The sequence below is a fragment of the Pseudopipra pipra genome, chromosome 15, assembly GCF_036250125.1.
Source record: "Pseudopipra pipra isolate bDixPip1 chromosome 15, bDixPip1.hap1, whole genome shotgun sequence".
In the NCBI taxonomy this organism is placed as follows: domain Eukaryota; kingdom Metazoa; phylum Chordata; class Aves; order Passeriformes; family Pipridae; genus Pseudopipra; species Pseudopipra pipra.
In genome coordinates, this window is record NC_087563.1 from 3,307,831 (window position 1) to 3,323,344 (window position 15,514).

Sequence of the window (15,514 nt, forward strand, 5' to 3'; positions counted from 1 at the left end):
TCCCAACAGTTTCAGAACTATTTGCATCACCCCAGAAAACACCTCAGGACCCCTGGGGATGTTGTGAAATTACCACAGTGGAGGAAAACCTTTGTGACAAAGAACAAACCTGCAGTTCTGTCATAGTGGGAGTTAAAGGCTCTTCTCTTTACCAGTTACCAACAGTTATCACATAGCACAGTTTCACTTTCCATTAAGTTCCTGAGCAAGATCCTGGGGAAAAAAATCACTGCCCTGCAAGTGTCCTCTTTCCTGCAGTGTTCTCTTTCCACTTCTAACACAATGAATTAGGTTCACTAGTTTCCAACAAAGTGTGCTGAGGCAGTAATTAGAAAGCAATCACTCTCTCTTCTACAACTAAGAATTTAACCCTTTTTTGACAAAGAAATCAACTGTCTGACCCAGAGATTAGCTCAGTTGGTCAGAGCATGGTGCTAATAACACCGAGGTTGTGGGTTAGATTCCTGTATGGGCCATTCACTTAAGAGTTGGACTCGATGATCCCTGTGGGTCCCTTCCAACTCAGAATATTCTGTGAAATTTCTGTGTGGTACATAGAAGGAGCAGCATGTTAGAAAGCACCACTTTTTTGCACTTTTCTCTCAATAACCTGATGGGACAGCAGTTACACCTTCAGGTCCAACACCTTTGCTTCTGCCAGTCGCGGAGCAGACACGTTACCAAGCACTAACAATAAAATAAACTGAATTGGAAATAAAAAATACAAACTATAGTTGGGAAATTGAGGGGGGGGGGGGATCAGTACATACTTGTCCACTTGTCCTGTGTTGTGGTTGTTCTCGGCCCTCATCCGCGTCAGCGCAGCCGCCGCCTCGTCCAGCGCGCAGCTGACCGAGGACGTCAGTCTCCGGAGAACCTCGGGATCTGCGAAGGCTTTGCCATCGGCAGTGGACAATTTACCAATTCCTTCAGTGCACCAGGGATCGTTCATCAGTCGGGTTAGTAGGAAAGTCACACAAAAGAAACGCAGAGACACTCGTTTAGAGTTCAGCCACATGCACTATTAGTTACAAATTGTTCGCAAACATGCCAGAAAAATCAGCTACTTAAAACCAACTGCTGGCTTTTAAACAACACCTGAACATTTAATTAACTGTAATACAAGAGGAAAAAACCCACTATTTTTCAACTGGCAGCTTTGTTACTTGTCCCCAACTTACGCCTTTGAAGAATTTAAGGAAAAAAAAAATCCTATGAGGGGAGTAAGGATAAATTCAGGTATGAAACCCAAAACCAGAAGTCTGGGAAACAGGTATTACTCCCCAGGCTTGGTTTAATATTTCCTGACTGCGAAGAGTTTTTCAATTTACTTATTTATTTTTTTTAAATTTATTATGCCTTTCCCACCCAACTCCACTCAAGATGAAGCAGACTAAGCTCTAATATACCTTTCTAGTTCCTTTTTTTGTAGAGTAGGAAAAAGCTTTAAAAAGTTATTAGCCTAAATTCCTAATAATTTACCACTCTAAATTGCCCAGCTCTAGCTACAGGAACAAAAATTACTAAATGAAATTTCAAATATTTTAAGTATAATTGAAATCAATGCCCCTCCTACACAGATATCACACAGCAGAAATGCTTAGATTCAAGGAACTTTCACAACCATTTCATTGCTCAAGTTTTACCCCACGCAGGTTTTACCCCATATAGTTCAGCACAGCCTATTTAACATGTGCAAACATCACTTCAGGGTAAGTAGGGCTTATATCTTCATGTACAAATGTTCAAATAGTGCAAACACCCCCCTCCACACCACCCAAAACTCCAAATCAATTGATTTCATGTGCTACAAAAACCCAAATGGTTACTAGTTTATAGATTAGCCACCTTCCCCAGTGATGAGTGAAACTTCAATTCCTTAGCTGTTAGGGGGTCTAATTAGATATAAATCTCAGAAATAAGGCATCCTGTCCCTCAGAAGATTTGCTATTTGGTATGTGCATCCCTCTGCAGGTTTGATTTATGCCACATCTCCCACAACCCAGCTTGTCATTCTTACACAATAAGTGCCGAAATCGCATTTTGAATTTGTACATTGTTTTCAGACCATGTATTGCCCCAGTTTGAGAGCGTCCACTTTGTTCCTCATTAACATAAGAATCGATACTTACCAAATTTCTCCACCCTAAAACACTTTAGGCCAGCACACACCAGGCACTCTGTGCTCCAAGTGCTGGCTTACAGTACTGGAACATGGTGTTGCTGGAAATGATGGAGAGTCCCTATCCTGCCATTGAGACAGATGCTTCCCAAGGGATTCAGGAGTTTACTTGGCTGATGGAAACTAAGGTTGAGATGAGCTGCTTAAGAGACTTGCTCATATCACTGAATCATAGAATCAACCGGGTTGGAAAAGATGTCAGAGATCATCCAGTCCAACCCTTGATCCCACCCCGCCGTGCTTCCGAGCCCATGGCACTGATGCCACATCCAGTCTCACCTTCAACACCTACAGGGGCGGTGACTCCACCCCCTCCCTGCCCAGCCCATTCCAATGGCTGAGTACTCTCTCCATAAAAAATTTCTTCCTAGTATCCAACCTAAACCTCCCCTGGCACAGTTCAAGACCCAGTCCTCTTGTCCTACTGCTGGTTCCTGGGAGAAGAGACCAACCCCCACCTGGTTACACCCTCCTGGCAGGGAGTTGCAGAGAGTGAGGAGGTCTCCCCTGAGCCTCCTCTTCTCCAAGCTGAGCCCCCCCAGCTCCCTCAGCCTCTCCTCTTGGGACTTGTGCTCAAGTCCCTTCACCAGCCTCGTTGCTCTTCTCTGGAGCTGCTCCAGCACCTCAATATCCTTGCTACCTCCCTGGTTTCAACATCCTACCTCTGGATTGCTTCAGCATTGTCAAGGGGCTATGAAAAAACAATTTATAACAAATGACCCACTCCATGATAAAGTGAGAAATTACAGCTCGATCTGTCCACTCCACCTGTCTGGGGTTGGAAGCCTGGCCAGTGCAGAGCAATCCAAGCACAGAGAAGTGAGGCCATGGACTCTCTGAAGAGTCCCTTCCACCTCCAAACTGTTGATGCCATTACCCTTCCAGCCACCACTGTTAAATATAGCGAGGTTATAAACAACAAGCCTCAAATGCCACAGCTCACGCCTCACAAATTAGTGCAAAGTGAATTTGCTGGTGGTGTGAAGGGGATGGAAGTGCTGCTGGCTCTGCAGCTGGGGCAGGTGGGACCGGGGGACAGTCACTGCAAGACTCTCTCAGGACACTGATTTGGTATCAAACACAGAGAAAGTGAATAGTTTGTACACAGCTCTGCTTCCCCAGGACAGCTCCCAGAGTGACTGCTGGGATGTTTACACAAGCTATTTCTGGTGGCAGTGCTGGCTTACACCGGCTTGCAGTGAACATAAAGTAATGCTGAAGGAAAGACAAAGAATTAAGTCTTCACAACCCAGCACTGAGGGCTCGTCTGGGACTGCGGCGACCGAAGCTGAACACCCTGGTGAGCAACGTGGAAAAGTACTCGAGAGAAACCCACAGGACCCCTGAGCAAAGGCTGGAAAGGGGTGATTCAGCCTACGAGGAGCAACATCACTACACTTTCCCTCCACTTAGAAGAGACCCACTGAAGGAGCTGTTAACAGCCCTACTGCTGGCAAAAGAAGTGGAAGATGCAAAGTCCACTGAAAAGAAACCAACCCAGAAAAACCACCAAAACACCACCACCAAAACCTGCCACAAAGCAAAAGCTGAAGTGGTTATCTGAAACTACACTGGGTATCTCCATTATGGCAGATCACCGAGGCAGTAGGTCAGACAGGTTACCCAGACAAGCAGAACCTACACTTGATACCCTCTCCATTTTAAAAGTTTGTTGTTGAAGCATTTATACCCGGGATTTCTGAAGGCAGAAGTCACACCACAGACCTCAGTCCTGTGTCCAGTAAAGACAAATGAACTTCACCCACTGCAGAGCTCCTGTTTTCATGGATTACTGCTGGTGGTCTCCTGCAGGACTCACCATTCTCAGATCACTGGCTCTTCCTTCTGGCAAGTCAAAGTGCACTTCCAGCTCACTCCAGAACCAAAAAAGGAGCTACAACCACTCCAAGACCTTTTGGAGGGTAAGTGGAAGATACTTTTTATTTACCCCACCAACTAGAACTCAACCCAGGTGCCACCCCCAGCTCTTTGTTTCATACTTTCTTTGCATTGCACGTGCCCAAACTAATCAACAGCCACAGAAGAAATCAGAGCAGACATTTGTTTGGCTGAATGGAGTCAAAGGGAGACAGGCTACAAGAATTACCACTGCAGACACCCATTCATTCACTCCCCTTCTACAGTATATATCTCATTAATTGATCCATTTTTGCTTTGCTATGATTTAGGATGACTATGCCAGAATTCCCATGCTGTAATGCTCAGGTATCTTTTAATCTCTAACGTAATTATTTTCATGTCCACTTCATAACCATTTGCTCTTGTGTCACCCTCATACACACAGGGACTGCAACAGTCTGATTTATGTGCAGGTACTGGACCAAAACTGTTCTTGCCTCCTCCCACCCAATAAATAAGAAAGCATCCTCAGGAGCATTCTGCCCACTCTTGCACACAAGTGATCACGATTTCTCACATTATTTCAGTCTCACTAGTGTGTTACTGATCTGATACTACCTAAACTGAACCCAGTGTCTGACATTCTGTGCTTCCTGGGGGGTAATGGAATACTTTCAGGAACACAAGCCACCACAAAGGTTGCAATACCATCTTTTTGTGGATCTTTTTGTGGACTGATCACTGTTGCAGGATAAGTCTGGAAAGAATATATGGGAGCTACAGTTTTTTACTGAGAACAGTCCACAGTCATTAACCCTATGGAGATGGTGACATTCCTAATGCACAGTTACAGCTTACCACTAAAATTATGGAGAGCACATTCATAAGCAAGCCAAAAGGAAGTGCCTTTATACAAGATGAGCTGCCATGCAAAGGCCAAAAAGGTAAATTTGAAAATAGCTTAGACAGAATTACTGTAAAGCCTGAGCCTTCTGCCAAGCTAAGAACAGTGTCCCTGAACATCACTATTTAAAGACATTCCTGAAGAACAGACAACTGGAAGGACAGAGAGAGGAGAGACTATCACCCACACTGTGATTTTGCTGCTTTTCCCTCAAATGTGCCCAGCCCATGCAGGGCCCACAGAGGCAGACACACCTTCACATCCTCTGTTGTGGGGCAGTTCTTCAGCTGAACAGCTGCTGCTGAAGCCACGTGCCAGTGTGTTCCCAAAGCCTGGCAGGAACAAGGCCAGCAGCACCATCCAACAATGGAAGAGAGAGCTCTCAAATGGCCCTGGCACAGGTTGCCCAGAGAAGCTGTGGCTGCCCCATCCCTGGAAGTGTTCAAGGCCAGGTTGGGCAGGGCTTGGAGCAACCTGGGCTAGTGGAAGGTGTCCCGTGGCAGGGCTGTGGAACAAGATGACTTCTGAAGGTCACTTCCAACCCAAAAATTATCCTATGACTCTAACAGCCTCCCCTGACTGGTAATATATAGACCTGGCTCCTCCCCATCCAACACATCAACACACAGGCTGCAGATCTCTAAACTGGACAGAAAAGTAAGAATTCCAAGATCTGCAAGCAGATTAGTCCTTCTATTGGGCCACAAAACATTAATTCTACAGTACACAGATTTAGGTTGCATCTGAATAGGGTACTTCACCAGTTTAAATAAGTCAACAATTCTGCAGCTGAACAGAATGAAATGTGCAGTACAACCAACTCCTGTGTAACCAGGCTGAGGCTGGAGCAGGTGACTTTTGTTCCTAAAGCTACTATGGCACACGAAGGAACTCAGTGGCAGTCGGTGCCAGATGTTCCACACCTTAATGCCATATTACTGAACTATTTAAATTAGCCTGAACTTGATTACAGAGGTGTATTAGAACAAGAAGCTCCCCTTTCAAGGGAAAAGCTTGCTCATCCGATACACACCTCTAACCAAAACTCCAATTTCCTTGTTGACTTTCAGACTCACCAGGATATTCCCACCTTGCCACTGCCAAAGTGAGAGTTTTAAGGTGACCTGAAACGAGCTGGTAATTTCTCCGTGTGATCTGAGTTTCACATGTCAGACACAGAGACACCACCTCAGAAAAACTGCAACACAAGCAGGTTTTTATCTTCAGAAAACACACAGTGAAGTCCCTCATAGCACATATACTTTGGACATCAAAGGAGACTGCTCCAAAGAGACCAACATATCCAGGTGTAAATGGTAATGTCCAATGATTCTCACAAAACCCTGCAGATTCAGGGGTGATTATGTTCCATTCAGAGGAACTGAGAAGTTCTAGACTGTCAAAAACAACTGCTACAGTTTTATGCCAACAGGCAGTGACTCTGCCAGAACAATATTAACTCCAGCACATCACAGGTGCCACCACAAGCCAAGAAGGCAACAAGCAGGACTGAGCTTACCCTGTCCTGTAAGGTCTCAGGTGGCTAATTCCCCATACAACTAACAAAAATCTGATGATGTCAAAATAAATTTCCCAAAGCCCAGCTTCATAGTACATCAGCTTCAGAGCCAGTGAACTAAATTATAGCATTGTCAGTACACCCAGCAAGACCCACGTTGTTTCTGCATTAATATATCTAATTTACAGCATCAGAATGAGGGACATAAATGTATTTACAATTTTTGAATACATTTTAAATATTTACATGTGGTTTACTGTATTCTGATTGCTCAGAATAAAGTCCTCAAGGAAGAGGCCACACATTGACTAGTGCTCTTCAGATAAAGGAATTAGAAAATACTAATAATTTATTCTAGTCTACTCATCTTCTAAAATTCATATGCTTTAAAAAAAAAATCCAAGATAAAGTGTTGTTAAAAAATGTAATTTACACTCAGCTAAAAAATATCAGAGTTACAGGGAAAGTTTGCTTGTGTAAGGAAAACAACTGTTTAAAGTGAGAGTATAGCCTGAGTGATGCCATTTGCCCTTGAAAACAAACTTCTTTAATAAAGCAGTTAAAGAGTAAAACCCTCTTTACTAAGTTAAGCACCCTATACTTAAGTTTCTTTGTGATTCTGGTGCACCTTTGAAGAGTTCACACAATGTTTATAGACTCAATGAAGTACCCAGGATCACGTGTGAAAGGAGACCTTCAGCAGCTTGTAATCTCAGGATGCAGCAACAAGAATCTCACTGGCATCTAGATCACCCACATAAACCAAAACCAATCCCCCCCAAACGACAAAAAACCAGCAAACCCAAGCCCAACCAGTTACTTCAGACACCATACTCGACTCTCTTGTATTGCTAATATTGCTACATATAATATTGCTAATATTATATGGATAATGACACAACCCCTGCTCAGGAATAGCCAGTTCTACCTTGCCTTTCAAAAAAACCACATTTGACATCGATTTTCCACCACACAAGTCCTCTCCTGGCACAGCTGCCCTTAACAAATACATTGGTAGTGAGCTGCCTTTTACCATAAGCTCTATTTTACCTCATGTTTTGCTTCTCCAAGCAGAGCACCTGGGGTGAAAAAAGAACAGTGTTGCCCATGGGCAGCACCAGCGATCAGAGGATGATAAACTGAGTAGCTCAGGCACTTGGTGCCAATCTGAGAGCAGAAAAGCCCGGCCAAACTCCTGGAGTAAGTCTTTGCCAGCTTTCAAATCCCAATAAAAGAACTGTCCTGCAAAAACAGTTCTGCTGGATTAATGTGACACCAGGAGCTGACACTGGTGGCCAAAAGCAAACGTGTTACTGTGCAAGTTGTGCCCCCAATTTCAGACCCAAAGGATGCAACCATCAGACAATTTTAAAAAATAACTATTTAAAATCCTGGCACGTCCGAAACACGCCCTGAAAACGGCAAAACACTTGGAAAAATGGACAAACCGGGTTTCCCTGGAGAGGAACAAAGTGGCAAATCCTAAATTCCTTAGCAGAGGAAACCTGCCAGGGAAAGACACTACACGAACATCAGCAACCACAGACTGAGAACAAACGTTTTTATTATGTAATGCTGAATTATTTAGACCACAACCAACTAAACCTCACAGAAGTTTTACACCCCCCAATGGTGTTTTTTTGCTTAGCTGACCACGTTTCAAAATTCTTTGCAAGTTCTCACTTTGAGGACATTTTTTGAGAAAAGCATTAACCAGAACGTTTCTGTTTCTCAGTGGGTCACTCCAACATCACTCCCAGGCAGGGAGCAGTGATTTGATATGGTAGGGATTATTTTAGGGATTATTTTAGCTTTGTTTTCTAAAACACTAAAAAAACTACACCGAGGCTTTCAGTCTTTCCAAGCCAAGACTCATTACCACTGAATATCAGAGTTATGGTCTGATCTCAGCTCCAGGGCACTGAAAACTCACTGTGCCCCCCCCAGTAACTGCACTGCACACAAGAATTTATCCTTTTATATATCTGTGATACAAACTCTGACTGTGAAACTATTTTCCCCCATCTCACCGAGTGCATGGTACAAACAGAACTCACTGGCTGCAATTTTTATTTTTCTTCTTCCAATTAGTATTTGGACATGCTAAATAAACCTCATTTAGCATGAAATTGAGAGCTGCAGCTTGAGGGTTTGGTTCTTTTTTTAAAATTTTATTAATTAGCATTTTACATTATTTCGTGTGTCGCCATCACAGTTCCCCAAAGATTTTGAGAGCAGCTGAATTCTCAGTTGCTACAAATCAGATTCCTGACAGCAAACTGTGACACCCAAAAGTGACATTTACCATGCAATCTGAAAAATCACGTTCAGATAATTTCCTGGCAAAAGCAGAAATTTATTCCCCTGGATAATGTTTCATGGTCTTAACCTCAAAATATCCCTTTCTTCACAAATCCACACTCTTAAAAATAATAGGAACTCCCCCACAATATCCACTATATCCAAAAGGTATTTTCTATCCAATAGAAAGGGATGTCTGATAAAAAGCATCACTACACACAGACATAATTGGAGAAAACCACCTTTCACTCCAGCTTCCAATTTTCACTTACTTGACACTGCAAACTCTTAATATTATATTTGCATTTGCATCTATTTTGATGCAGTTGCCAGAACAGGAACCAGTAATCTCCATCACATTCTCTCCCCTCTCCAGCACAGCAGCTGTAGCAGTGAGATTTTCCCTTTCCAAAATCAAAAGCCAGGAAGTACTTCTCCAGCTCCAATTAGCTCTTACTGCTATTTCAGTAGCATTTTGACGACAAGGGTTCCCTTTTCGGGATCATCTCCTTTTACACCAGTGTGCTCAGATACCTCAGAACCTGAAAACTAATTTTAAATCCCACACAAACACGGATCCTTGATTAACGGGTCGATATTTGTCGACATTTCTTTTGAGGAATTAGATTCATTGGGCTTCAATTTAGAAATTTTGATTTCAGTTTAGTCTCACGTCACTTCGATATCAGGTTACCCAGTCAGGTGATTCACCACCTCAGCCACCAACTTTCATTTTCATTAAAGTCTGGAAGCCCCACAAGCAAATTCAGCAATGAAAACCATCTCCACACAGACTCACAGATGTTTCTAGCAAAATCCCAATCTCCCCAAATAGTTTGTAGTTCCATTTAATTCCTCTCCCCCAGTCCAATCCACCCATTTCCTTTGTTTTCCAAATGCCAGGAAAAATACAGATATTTGACAGATATGGAATACCACACATATTTTAGCTTAAAATATTGAAATAAGAGATTAGTTTAAACCTTGTAGCAGCGTTGTTACCACATGAGACTTCAAAAGGAAAGAATAATGCCAGAAGAGTTATCCATATAATTATCTTCTCATACTCATCCTATTTAAAATCCTCACCATGCCAGACTTTGCTACACCCTAACTCTCCATTTTTCTGCCAGTTTGGTTTCTCCCAGACTTTTATCAGCACAGCAAGGTGACTCTGACCAGGAAAGTGCCTTTCTAGACAGCACCTGAACTGGCAAGGGAAGAGAAAACCACGGAGCCAGGAACAGAAGATTCCTGCCTGATCCTGACCTTACCCAGCTCACCAACCTTCTCTGTGCCACTCACTCACAATGCCCTGATGTTTATGCTTCCTAATCCAGGATCTTGACAAAGAAACTCAATCTTTCCATTTTTCAAGGCATTTTTTTCTATTAAATCCCCACAAAGACACATTTGCCTTGCTACAAGGTGACAAGTTCCCAGACACCATCCTCAGCACTGCTCATTCCTTACAGGAACCACGACTTTCACCACATTATGTGCATAAAATCATGCTAATCACTCAAGCAAATGCACTTGGATCCTAACTACATGCAATATGCATAACATGGAAGCATCATGGATTACTCTGGTGTCATGATGCACTTCAGCAGCAGCAAACAGCTTCTGCACCCATCTCTCTGCAGAGGAGCATCTGGGAGAGATCTCTGAGTTTTGGGTTACCTTGTGCCCTAAAGCAGCAGCTTCAATGAGGACAAAAGCAATATCACAATGAAAACTATTTCCAGCTCTGTCTGAGAGTAACAGTTAATTCTACCAGCTCCAGTAAATGGCTGGGGTTTGCTCTAGTTTGGGCTTTTTTTTCTTCCCCCCCCTTTTTTTTTAATGAAAAGAACTTTTACCCATTGGCAACTAAAGGCCTCCTTCCCAACTTGTTTTTGGTTTTGTAAGAAAATTTCAGAGAAATATTCAGAACACAATGGTAACTTTAATCCAAATTAAAAGGACAAGGATGGGATTAAGCAGTAGTTTATAAACACCTACAAGAGTCTGAAAAACCTGAATTTGCTTTGGTGCTTTGCTGGGATTAACTGGCAGGTACTGGATAGCACAGTTCAATAGGAGCTTAGCACTTCATTCTGGATTTTTTTTTGAATGACCAAGTCAGGGATTTTTTTTTTTTTAAGGTTTTTTTTTTCCCCACCCTTAACACAGATAAAAGCCAGAAAGATCTGCCAGGGCAGTAAAATCATGGCAAACTACTTGGGTGCCTGATGGCTTTTCCCTTGCCAACCTTTTCGTCCTTCCCTCACCACCTCCTCCTGCAACAATCCTGCAACAATCCCTCAACGCCTTTCCCAGGGCCACAGCAGAGTACAAACTAAAGTGGATAAACTGCATTTATACACTTAAAACAAATGCTCTGCTGGTTGTATCAGGCTCCTGCACTGCTGTGATTAGCTAAGGGAAAACTTCAGCCACAGGCAGAATTGTTGGCCTGGCTTTGTTTGGCTTTAAACTGGACACAGTTAAACAGCAGCATCAGCACATCTCCCAGTCACCTGCTCCCAGTGAGCCCAGTGGGGCGTGAGCTCACACATCCCAGCACATCCCAGCTCATCCCAGCACATCCCAGCTCATCCCAGCTCATCCCAGCTCATCCCAGCTCATCCCAGCACATCCCAGCACATCCCAGCACATCCCAGCACATCCCAGCACATCCCAGCACATCCCAGCTCATCCCAGCTCACACATCCCAGCACACACATCCCAGCTCATCCCAGCTCACACATCCCAGCACATCCCAGCACATCCCAGCTCATCCCAGCACATCCCAGCACATCCCAGCTCACACATCCCAGCACATCCCAGCACACACATCCCAGCTCATCCCAGCTCATCCCAGCACATCCCAGCACATCCCAGCTCATCCCAGCACATCCCAGCACATCCCAGCACACACATCCCAGCACATCCCAGCACACACATCCCAGCACATCCCAGCACACACATCCCAGCTCACACATCCCAGCACACACATCCCAGCACATCCCAGCTCACACATCCCAGCTCACACATCCCAGCTCACACATCCCAGCACACACAGCCCAGCACACACAGCCCAGCACACACAGCCCAGCACACACAGCCCAGCACACACAGCCCAGCTCACACATCCCAGCACACACAGCCCAGCACACACAGCCCAGCACACACATCCCAGCTCACACATCCCAGCACACACATCCCAGCTCACACATCCCAGCTCACACATCCCAGCACACACAGCCCAGCACACACAGCCCAGCACACACAGCCCAGCACACACAGCCCAGCACACACAGCCCAGCTCACACATCCCAGCACACACAGCCCAGCACACACAGCCCAGCTCACACAGCCCAGCTCACACAGCCCAGCACACACAGCCCAGCACACACAGCCCAGCACACACAGCCCAGCACACACAGCCCAGCACACACAGCCCAGCACTCCCTGCCTGCTTACACAAAGTAGTATTTAAACCCCAAGTCATTCTCTGGGAATTTATTTTAAGCTGAGTTTGAAGTGTGTGCAATATTTACCCACACAACTAGAGAGGCGACAACTCGGAAATGATCCAGGAAGCAGAAATCATGAACTCTGTAAAGAAAGCTACAGAATGAATCCTTTACTTTGTGCCATCAAATATGAGAAAATTTACATGTTTTAATTCATTATTTTACAGAAAAATACCGTGGATAATGGTAGGCAATTCTTCATTTCCTGGTTCTTCGTTTCAGGCCTTATCAGAGAGAAATATTTTCTCACTTCAAGTCTGACAACTGCTTGGCTCCAAGAATCTGAAAGATGCACCTCAAAGAGCTAAGACTGCCACTGAAACATGGGAAGGAGGAGCATGGAAATGGCACTGTCCACTGTTGGAGGGTAAGGAATAAAGAAAAGCCTCATATATCCCTGAGAGACACCAAGAGAAGAAAAACAATTACTCAAGCCAAAGATGGTGCACAGAATTCCTATTCTTGACTCCTGGCATTCTAACTCAGCCAAATATTTCATGTCTCATCCTCTTTAGGGCTTCTGACCTTTGAAAACAAGTTACCTTACAGACACTCTCATCTATTTAGTGGGGCAAGGAGAAAAGAGTGGAATTACTTTCTGCTTTTTGAGTAACCTAAGGAAAAGTATCACAATCCCTACAGAGCCTGACTCCAGGATACGACCCCCCTGCACAACAGAGGTGCAGGAAGATGAGAACTCAAATAACCTTTGAATGCTATTTATAGGCAAACAGCCCACTTGAACTCTTCTCCAAATTTCTGGCATTCAGTGGGAAACTGAGCCCCAGTGGGCTGTAATTGCCTTCCTGAATCAGAAAGCAGCTCTGACTCAGTACAGTACTGAGTGACTGTCTGGGAAAAAACATCTGAAAATACTATTACATTTTCAAGCAAACTTTGAGGGTCAGTAACATCACTTACTTAACTCAGAAGCCCAGATTTTTAGCCCCCAATTTTTGCAAATTAAGCACAGCAAAACAAGCCAAAATACTGAGTATTTTCAGAGGTTGACCAAGTGCACCACTTCTTCTAAAAAAAGATCACCATGCTAAAGGTGTATAGCAGGCTACTGCATGAATTCATGTTTCAAACTGAACACTTGGGAAACTGAAGACAAAACCCTCTCCTCTGCCTGAAAAGATCCACAGCCTTCCAGTGCACTGTCATCATTACATACATGCTGCATAAGGAAGATCCTGAAAGCAAGGTCTCTGAGAATGCCACAGCAGTTCAGAGCACAAACCCAACAAAAACCAGGGTGCTAAGGTCTTCAGAAAGAAAATACAGAATTTATTCTACCATGACCCAACTTGAAGAAAGAACACACCCATTTACTGTTAACACCCCTCTACAGGAACAGCCCAGGGGGCTCATCCCATCCTATCTGTGCAGAGAGAACCCATAACAAGCATGAGTCCCATGGAAGGAGTTGCTTCAAATAATGAGTATGGAAAACTCCAGCACATTAAGGTTCTACCAAAGCAAATTTCTTTCATTATTTCCTCCAGGTCTTTGCTCTTAATCCGTGTTAAGACTAAAATAAAGTTGTTCTACCTCTTATTCTCTCTGTACAGCTGAGGAGGATCAGGCACTGGGTGTGCTCACTGTCAGTGAAGGCTAATAGCCAAAAGCACAGCCACAGTGCAAGTTTCTCCTCTTTTCATTATTAAATCTTCCTACATGTTCCTTTCCCTTTAGAGACTTCCAAAATATGCTGCTTGCTTGGTTTTGGCAATACTAGGCAAAGCCAGCTGGAAGTCAGGCCAGGTTGGTTAGAACATTCCTGCTCGCTGTGGTCTTCTTCTGCTACTCAAAAGCCACGTCATTCCTTGAAAGCAGAGACAGAATTTTAGCCTTTATAATGATTCACAGTCAAGGGGTTTTTTTAAAGGACATATCCAAACAGGACTGTCACCAAATATATATAAATATATATATATATACACACACACACACAGGTACACAGGAATAATATTCCTGTGCACACACAGGAATAATCAAAAGCACATACATGAAGTAACTTGTAACAATTCTTCAGATAAGTGCTGGTAGATTTAAAGTCAAATTCAACTTGCAAACCAAAGGCAAAAGGCAGACAACAAACTGAGATGTATAAACAAAAGCACAGCTTGCAGGACAGATGAAATAACACTCCCACCCTCCACGCATCAGTGGAGCTCAACTTGAGTAACGTGACTAGTTTGGGGCAACAAGTTATGAAGAAGAGAGATCACAAACAGAGATTCCAGAGGAGAACAAGAGCAGATGAAAGTCTAAATAACATAAGTTAATGGCAGAGAAAGATATTATTTAGAAGAAAAAAAACAAACAAAACCCAAAAAACTGAGGGTGATAAGCCCAAGTGTGCAAGTTGGCTCTAAGGAAGGCTGGAAAAGGGAACACTGAGCCTGGATATGATGCATTAAACAAGCAGCCAAAGCCATTAAAAAACACCAATTGCTTTGCTACAGCTTTCTTCCTTTTCTTGAGAAGCTTTCCAAAGAAAGCAACTCAGTGCCCCCTTCCCATGCTGTGGAGCTTCCAGCACTGGAGGGAAGTCTGTCCAACCAGTTCCCAAAGCCACCCGTCAGGAATGGATTTGCCTGGGGAGAAGGAAGAGGAGGAGATAAAACTACATCTACTGAGAGTTCTTTCAGCCAGATATTGGAAAGAGTTTTAAGAAGCTCTACAGAATTCAAGGGAAAGGTGATGGCTACATGACAAGTTAGCAATTGCTGCTTTGGAGGTAATGCTTTGTTACACAGTCCTTGCAGAACTGCACTGTGCCTTTTGCTCCCACAGCCAGTGCCTTCCTGATGGATACAACCAGGATAACTTTGTGCAATGCAGTTATTATTTTTTTTAACATTTCCTAGTATGTACTGATTCTTCAGGTATTTAAATAATTCGTGTTCACAAAGAATTTAACCTGCATTTTTTTTGCAAGATGTTTTATATACTACAGCTTGTTTTAAGTCTAGAGATTTAAGTTATTAGCTTTCAAAATCAGGTCTTTAAAACAGCAGAAAATAGTTTATAGCAGGTAATGAAGGTGCTCATGCCTCATTGCAAAAAAACCCCACTTGATTCCCTAAGCAGAATCAAAGATAAGTGACAGCATATTTGACCTATTTTGTTTTTCAATAATCTGGTGAAAACTACTTTGACTTTCTAGAAATAAGCAGAAATTGATCATTTACACCAGGCATATGCTGTATTACCATTTG

General features: G+C 43.5%; 1 protein-coding gene across 16 annotated transcripts in view; it reads right to left on the reverse strand.

Moving 5' to 3' along the window:
* The window catches only part of ANKHD1 (ankyrin repeat and KH domain containing 1), a 100,330-nt gene that overhangs the window by 63,021 nt on the left and 21,795 nt on the right, over positions 1-15,514 (reverse strand). For all 16 annotated transcript variants that reach the window (XM_064671496.1, XM_064671504.1, XM_064671501.1 and 13 more), the window contains exon 3: positions 771-927. In XM_064671496.1, the coding sequence (XP_064527566.1) occupies positions 771-927 (157 nt within the window). The remainder of the gene's footprint in view (positions 1-770; positions 928-15,514) is intronic.